Raw genomic sequence first — 8,993 nt, forward strand, 5'->3', positions numbered from 1 at the left:
AATTTAGTATTCGCATCTCCTTCCTTAAGCCATTGCACCCTTGATTTTTGTTGCCAAACGCTCTCCTCCTGTCTCCATAAACGATCAACCTTCTTAGTAAGCTCATCTATCTCATGGGAGTTGCATCTCCAATTTAGTTGGAGTTGTCCCAGGTGGTATATCATCTCCTGAATTTGCCACGATCTCTGTCTAAACTTATCCCTACTCCACTTGGAAAGATTAGAGCGAGCCTCATTGATTTTGAGATTCCACCTCTCCACCGAGTTACCTTGTCGGACCTTATCCCAAGCTTTTTTCACAATTTCTTTGCAATCTGTATCATTTGCCCAGTGAGCTTCAAAGCGGAAAATCCTCTTCCTCTTCCCAATACGCGGTTCGCACTGAACAATAACTGGGCTGTGATCAGAGCCCATTGTCGTACCATTAGTGACCCTAGAGTTAGGCCAAAGAGTCTGCCAAGATTCATTCACCAGCCCCCTATCCAACCGAGCCTCCACTAGCTGCCCATTTCTTTTCCCACGCCATGTGAATTTTGGGCCGTTAAAACCCAAGTCAAACACCTCTAGCTTGCTCATGAACTCCTCCAAATATCTAGTTCGGTTATATCTCACCTCAGCTCCGCCCGACTTCTCGTGGTCCCACAAGAATTCGTTGAAATCTCCCCCGCAGATCCACGGGATATTGTCAGGATCAAACTTATGAATCATTCATCCCCAAAACCCAACCTTCTCCGCACGGTAAGAAGTACCGTACACACCGGTAAACCTGAACACAATCTGAGAATCCACCAAGGTACATCGAGCGTCAATGAGGTGTTTTGAGAAATCATTCACAATTACATGTACCGACTCATCCCACCAGAGGCTAAGACCTCCAGCCCTTCCCACAGGAGCTACATCAAAACCATTACAATACCCCATTCTTCGTCTCACACCTATAATTCTATGATTTTTCATTTTTGTTTCAGAAAGAAAAATCATAGCGGGTCTATATTTCCTTATCAGCCCATGAAGGGCTCGAACTACCGTGTCAGACCCTAAACCACGGCAGTTCCAAAATAAGTGTATCATGGCGATCGTGCGGCTGTTGAGGGCCAGCCGCCACCACCCCGGGAATATGATCCCGATTTCTTATCCAACAGTGCTTCTTTCGTCTTCACAGATAACTCCTCCATGCCTTCCCCCATATCCTGATACCCTATCGGGATGTCCTGCAACTTCTCCCCCGCATAGGTCGCCCTTTCCTTCATTGACACGTTCTTTTGCCGTCCTGCAGCTCTATCCTTCCTTTCCTTAATCTTTTTAGGTTCCACCTCTATTCTAGTTTTCTTCTGGGGTGGGATTCCCATCTCTGAACCTAGTTTTTCCAGCACCCTTTTATTATGACTGCCAGCCCCTTCTATCAGTGGAACTTGGCCATACTGTCCCACTACCCCTCCTGTAGGCAAGAGTGACTCCTCTTCCTGTATCTCTTCAATCATGACTGCCGAGCTTCTTAGAAACTCCCTTCTTATTTCCACTGGTTCCATGCCCATCACAAAACGTTGCTGCCCAAAAGACCCACACCCTTCCATTCTCCATTGATCCTGATTAAAGTTCATTCCTTCTTCCCATCGTTTGACTTTTTGCCATTTCTTCGAGCCAATATTTTTCCCCTGAATCAGAATTGGTGGTTTGGGATCCCTATCAGTCAGGGCATTCTTCCTACTAGTTCCCCCAGTGATTTCTTCCCTGGCACCTTGACTTTCCTTCCTAGGCCGGACTCTAGTTGCTCCAGCATGTCTTCGCTCACCCACAGTGATAGAAATCGGTCTTGGAATATCAATGAAATCCCGAACTGGAGCCGCTTTGGTCCATTCACCATATCCTGCCATACCCCCCCTGACGGCATTGAATGAACACTCTGTGTTTGGATGGCCGATTCTTCCGCATTTGTAGCAGAAGTCTTGTAGTCTTTCGAAACGAAACTCAATCCATGTTTCCTTATCATTTTCCCTCGGGAGCCAGCAACCTGTGGTCAGCGGGTTCAAGGTATTGACTGCTACTTTAATTCTTAGGAAACCTCGTGCTTTATCAGGATCCTCAAGTTCTTGAAATTCCCCTATCTGCATCGCGAGGCGTTTAACATTGTCTTCAGAGCTGAGATAAGGCGGAACGCCCCTAACTTGTATCCAGAACGAGACTATATTCATGTTGATTTCCTCCAGCGCTAACTCTTTTTCCCATCTTCTTACTGAAAAATTCTGCTTCATGACAGCCCATGGGACTTGGCTTAGAATCTTCATAGCAGTGCTTTCATCTTGGACAGTGATAATGAAAGTATTGTCTTTAACCCACTTAACTTCCACTCCCCCCCATTCCTTCCATGAAGATCTCAGTATATTCCGCACGCCCCATTTGTTTAGGGTTTTGTTTGCCAACACCGCACCCACTAGTTTGACTCCTTGCTCCATCGTTGAGAGATCCAAGTTTCTATCCAGATGGACCACTAGTTCCTCTATATCCGCTTCTGCCATTTGACCCCAAAATTGTTCGATTTTCCTATTATCCCGAACCTCTCTCTGTTTCTCCTCTTCCCACTTTCTCTCTTCACAGCTTTTTAATTCAAAATGACAAAATTGCAGGAACCCAACCATAATAATGAATATTTGTATCATGTTGAGGAGCCATACCTCGCCATTAATGCCCCCCTTAATACACATAGAGTAGATGGTCTTCAGAACTTTTGTTAACCTCCTCCACGAGAGTTTCTGTCTCCCTTTGACACCACAGTTTGAATTTTTGACTTTAATTCTGTACCCACTTCTGAGAAGTTTGGATCTACCATCCTCTTTAATGTTTCTTATACCTTTTTGCTTCTTGAGGTTTTTCTCCTGCTTTTTGCATCTTGCCATCCCTCCCGCTGACATCTGGCCCGGATTTGATCCTCAGAGGAAGCGACCTGTCAGGAATAAAGGAATGACTTGTACTAATTTGGAAGCGGGGAACTGCGTAATCTCAAGGGCAGTGCATTGAAGATAAGAAACGAAGACTAGATGCGAGGCTAGAATTCCGTCTGACGGATGATTTCTAGAAGATGTCTGAATTCTCTCCAAGTATGTGAGGCTGGAAATCTGGTGTGGAATGTTGCCATAGAAGTCGTCGACGCTAACATCCATTACATTGAAAAGAAATTAAGTGTACAAATTAAACAGTTCTTGGAGAATTAGCAGCACAGGAGGGTCCATACAGTTATTGAATGATGTGAAAAGTCTCACATCGGTATCTTACAAAATAAATTACAACTTATATAAAATGGTTACGCTTCTAATTATATTGATCATTTTTGTGACAAAACCTTACACTTGTTTGAAATTGCTTCTTCAAAACACTTTTTTTCATAAGCACCTTTATTAAAAACGCTTTAATTAGAAGCACGTTTAAATTTTTAATAAAAATTTAAGTTATCGTCATCTTTTTTTTTTTTTGGACAGCACTTCAACTACTTATTTGAACAAAAACACTTATAACTTTTTCTGTCAAACATGATAGAAAGTATTTTTAAAGAATCGAAAGCGCTTTCAATTATTTTAAAAATATTTCCAACAATTGCACAAATTTAGTATAATTAGTAGTGGGTTATTGACCCATCAGTCTGTTGGAAATGTGCTCTAAAACCAATCATGTGATGATACTTTACGGACATTTCACATGTTAAACTAATCTAGTTTAATATAAAGGGCAAAGATTATTGTTTGAGCCGTCTCATATAAATGTTATATGCTTAAACGATAAAGTCCAAGGAATATGTGATTGGAAGAATGTAATCTAATGAAGTTAGATTCATGAGACCATTCTTTCGTAGACACATCCTAAATGTTCCTGATCATAGGATTGCCAATTGGGCATTGACAGTCCGTCAAGATCGGTACGTGCTATGTCTTCTCTCAGGGAGAGTGACTAGTCTCGAGTCATTGGTGTGTGTGACATCAAGACAAGTACGTAGGTGCTCAGTAGAGAATGAGTTCACTGAACGCGATCAACGAAGAGTTCTCATACTCATGTCACATGAGAACTCATGTTTGGGATAATGCAAATTAGTCCTTTGACCTGAGGCATCACAGTTGTCTTGTGGTTAAGTCCTTGATCTTTGATTATGTCAATGTCACCCCATCGGGGTGTCCACGGCATCGTTGGGGTTAAGCCACTTAGTCATGGAGGCAAGTGAATGCGCAACAAGGGATCTCTAACCTTCAAACCGTTTGAGGGAGAATACTCTATGATATGATTTAGAATCTCTGGCCAGAGTATGAATGAGATTTAGAAAAGTCGTTCTAAATCACATTCAAGGAAATCATATAAGAACACGAATCACATTGGATAGTAGACATGAATAAATAAACTATCAAACCAAACAATGTGGTCAGGAGTATTAGATTAGAGAAAGACCGTATTGCATTTGTAATCCTAAACTGAATAGGTTCTTAACCTCTTCTGATTAGCTTGGGTAACCATGACATACGGCTAGGTGTCACTCATGGTTTGTGGAAGCCCTAAAAGTGTATTATCACTAAAGGGAGAATTGAAAGTAAGTTTCAATTCATAATCGATTTGAAAGAGTTTTGATCGCCCACTGCCTCGCTAAAAGGAACCTAATGGATCGTACACCGTATAAGGTGGAGATGGATGAAACAAACTAAATGAGTAAGAATAATTGAATAGTTTAATTATTTATGGCAAGGATTAATTAATATGTTAATTAATCAAACGAATAAGTTCGTTAAAGACCTCGGGATAGGTTTTGGACCTTAAGGCCCAATGGGCTTCGAACGTCAAGCCCATTGACTTAAGTTGTATGACAACTTAATGAATAATGATTCACTAAGACCCAAAAGCCCAAACAACCCCCCATGACCGGCCATATAGAGAAAGGGTAGTGAACTTGCTTTAATTACAAGTTTGCCACTCAAATGAATAAAGGTATAAATATGACTTTATAGCCTTTTATTCATTAGGGGTTTGTTTTGGAGAAAATTGGAGAGAACATGTCTCTCCATTTCTCTCTAGAAAGGCCGGCCACCATGGAAGTTGTAGCTAGCCATCTATTCTTCCATGGTCACTCATTTATCATCCATGCTCTCCTTGGTGTAGATCCATCCAAATCCATGGATCTAAGATGCAAGGAATGAAGGCCCTATCTCTTGGGTGATTAACCTTTGTTTAAATACAAAGAGGAATCTACAAAGGTATATATTTCAACTCACTTTGTTTTGAGTTGTTTATTGGTTCACCAATCTACTAGGCTTTGAATTTCATGGTTAATGTTTTGTTTTTAAGTGCATGCTGGCATGATTCCGCCTTTAATTGTTAATTGCATGCTTATAGTTGTTGCTTAAATGAACATGTTTTCACAAAATATTCATTCACAGTCTAATTTAGTCCGACACGGAAGAGGAGGATTGCTAATGACCTCGCTGACGCTGCCCAGAAACCTTCAAGCGGAGTGGCTGCCTTCTCGTGAACCTCTAACCTCGAGTAACCTTCCCCACTGACCACTCTCGTCCTCCGTTATTGTTTTCCTTTCCATTCTCGCCCTCCGTTGCTTTAGTCCGGCGCTTTACTAAACGTTTGACAGTTCTTATAATATTTAGTCCAAGTTAGGCTACTCTAGCAAGTCCCTCGATTCAATCCAATCCTAGTTAAGAAGGTGAAACAAATGGGCCTTAGGGAAAAAGGACAGTGGGTATAACTTCATGCCTACAATATTTGAATTTTGAAGTGTTTGCTTTCCACTCGTAAAGAAAACAAACGATATACGAATTATGAAATGTAGACTATGAAAAATCAGTAGTAGTCCAGGTTTCAATACCATGACAACTAATGTTCATTACTTCCCACTTAATTAGACAATATTTAGATGCAATCAAGTTAAGAAAATTCGATTAAAACGTAATTAAGAAAAAGATTTTTGAGATCGAAAAAGATAATTTACGAGATTTATGAACTACCAGGTGACAACAACTATTTTAACTAGATTAGTCGACTCAGATTATAATTAATCGTAAAATCATGCATAGTAGATAGCAACAACTATTTCATCCGACATTTACGTACTATAGGATGCATGGCCTACCATATAATTTGTTTCACAATTATATGTAGTTTTTTCTTGACTTTATTAGCCAAGTTATAGTAATTAACTAGAAGAATGTCGAGGCATTATCTTAAGGACTGAAGATTCAAACGTATAGAATCTTATCTATATTTATTTATTTTTTCTGTGCATATTGAATTTAAAGGTTTACTAAAGTCTCGATTGAAAGCCTTCTACAATTTTGGAACACATGTCACAGTAACATCACGTGACATATATTACTAATAAGAGGATATCCACCCGGTTACATGTTAAAATGTAACGTTGATACATTCTGTAAATCCATGCCATAAACACTAATGATTTAGTTATGCAGAAAATGGAAGTTAATTATTTGAATTTCTTACAACTCTTCCTGATCTTCGAGAGCGTTGGGTAATCTTTTTTTTTTTTGAAAGGAGGGTTGAGTTTGGTTGATAAGATCTTCAATTTCAGAGCACATGCATCGTTCAGTTTGAGCCTTTTTAGTCGAATCCTAATTTTAGTCAAATGTAACCTCATGTAGTCAGCTAACAAACGTCACCAACATTTTCAGTTTGAAGGGACGAATATGATCTCCCAGGTGAGATTCACATGTGCCTTTTTAATGGAAGAGTAACAAAAGTTGAGGTTTGGACCTCATTTGCTAACGGGAACGACCACATTGGTTTGTTTAACAATAGGATTTTGTTCGTAGCATTTTTACATTTACCAAAAAACGGACGACGACCACCCGGGTGAACCATGACCACCTAGTTTATTAGACAACCGCCAACAAACCACAAGCACCGAGTTACCCAACATCACTAATCACCAACTGCAACTGCTCTCAGCCACATACCTTCCCGCATAACTGCCTTGCCCCGTCGTGGCACACATTAAGTGGAATGATATTAATACTACGTCATAATTAAGGGTTGTGGGTAAAATTAGCTTTTAATACGTAAAATGGTATATTTAACAAGTATTTGCCCTCATTGAAGCCAACATATGCATGACTTGCATAACAAGAAACGCAAATTGTTGGAATGATCACCAACCGGATCGTTAATAGAATCTAAAGGGGGTCCCGTAGAATCCACCACGTCCACCCACCAACATATTTCAACTGTCTCCACAACCACAAGAAAGAAAAATGCCTACAATCTCCATACTCGTATTAATTTTTCTCTTCTCTTTTGTAACGCCGAGCATGAACGATGAAATAGCATATGATTTCTTCCCTTTCATGAGAATATACAAAAATGGTACAATTGAGCGTTTCATGGGTAAACTAAAGGTTCCTCCATCGCTCGATCCCAAAACTGGCGTGCAATCAAAAGACGTCGTGATCTCACATAAGGAAAACATATCTGCGAGGCTTTACCTCCCCAGTTCCACCGCCAACTCAGCCCGCAAGCTCCCTCTTCTTGTCTACTTTCATGGAGGCGGCTTCTGTGTCGAAAGTGCCTTTTCTCCGGTTTATCACAACTACGTCAACTCTTTAGTTGCCATGGCCAATGTGGTTGCTGTCTCTGTTGAATATAGGCTTGCCCCGGAGCACCCTCTGCCTATTGCTTATAAAGATTCATGGACCACTCTCAAATGGGTTGCTTCACATTTTGATGGAAACAGCTCCGAAGAGTGGCTGAAGAGATATGCAGATCCAACGCGTGTGTTTTTCTCCGGCGACAGCGCTGGGGCTAACATAGCACACCACATGGCTTTAAAAGTGGGCACAGAGGGCTTGGCTGGGTTCAAGCTCAATGGGATAGTCTTGGTGCATCCATTTTTCTGGGGGACAGAACTTAGTGGGGCAGAGTTAAAAATGCCACCAATTGTAAGACTATATATGGCCGGCCTGTGGCGTTTTTTGAACCCGTTGAGTAGTGGAACCGATGATCCGCTTTTCAACCCGATTAAGGATCCAAAACTGAGGGACTTGGGGTGTCAGAAGGTGCTGGTTTTTGTTGCTGAGAAAGATTCGTTGTATGATAGGGGAAGGTATTATAGTATGGCACTGAGAAGGAGTGGATGGAAAGGAGTTGTGAAGGTATGGAAAACAAAGGAGGAGAACCATGTATTCCATTTGCTCCAACCCACTAATGAAAAAGCTGTAGCCATGATGAAAAGGATCGTTTTGTTCTTCAATTAGGTTTTCTTGCCATGGCTTCTAAAGCGAAAAAAACTTTAGCTACAACCGGTATATACAATCATGTGTCGCTCTAGTGTGATAAGAGAGAAACACTCATGGTTGTATACAATTGGTGATAGGGTAAGAAAAAAGCTTTCGTTGTCTTTCTCTCGGTATTGTGCAAGTACCCTTACTATGTAAATAGTGTTGCACTACAGAGCGTTTAGCATTCTGTAAGTTTGGTAGGTCCCAAGAGTCACTTCATATGTAAATACAGAGTTTTTAACTTTATGTAAGAAAATAAGCATGTAACATAATTTGTGTTGATTTCATAATTTTTTTGCAATGTAGAGTCTGATTGATCAACTGCATTTGTAGGCGCATGCTGATTCCGTTCCAGTTATATTTGGACCAAAATTTTAGTTTTGGGACTAATTTCAACGCATGTTTTTTTTTTTTCGATATGTACATTTCTGACTATTAAATCGAATAAAGTAAAATTCAACGGACAAAATGAACAAAGTATGCACATGAAAAAAAAAGGGTGTACAAATGATTTCCCTTTAGTTTTATGTTGTGCCTCAGAGTACATACTGTAGAAATGTTGAAGAAGATATTTCTCATTATATTTTAACTGACAGTACATTGAGATATATATAGTCACTAAGACTCTTTACATAAGTGACCTTATCTTCTACAACTAATTACACAAATACCACAACTAACTATTTACTGTTGTAACTAAATTGTGACTGGGTTAGGTCTCTCA

The 8,993-nt window shown here is 40.2% G+C and overlaps 1 protein-coding gene across 1 annotated transcript; it reads left to right on the forward strand.

Annotated features, from left to right (window-relative positions):
• The first annotated feature begins 7,112 nt into the window (after nucleotides 1-7,112).
• LOC126621615 (probable carboxylesterase 12) lies at nucleotides 7,113-8,590 on the forward strand. The gene has a single exon (XM_050290154.1). It carries the CDS (start codon nucleotides 7,247-7,249, stop codon nucleotides 8,243-8,245), a length of 999 nt encoding a protein of 332 aa, XP_050146111.1. The 5' UTR covers nucleotides 7,113-7,246; the 3' UTR covers nucleotides 8,246-8,590.
• Nucleotides 8,591-8,993: the final 403 nt, after the last annotated feature.

This window comes from Malus sylvestris, chromosome 5, assembly GCF_916048215.2.
Source record: "Malus sylvestris chromosome 5, drMalSylv7.2, whole genome shotgun sequence".
In the NCBI taxonomy this organism is placed as follows: domain Eukaryota; kingdom Viridiplantae; phylum Streptophyta; class Magnoliopsida; order Rosales; family Rosaceae; genus Malus; species Malus sylvestris.

Coding starts and splice junctions, on each gene's coding strand:
- LOC126621615 (XM_050290154.1), top strand. CDS start 7,247: ATGCCTACAATCTCCATACTCGTATTAATTTTTCTCTTCTCTTTTGTA.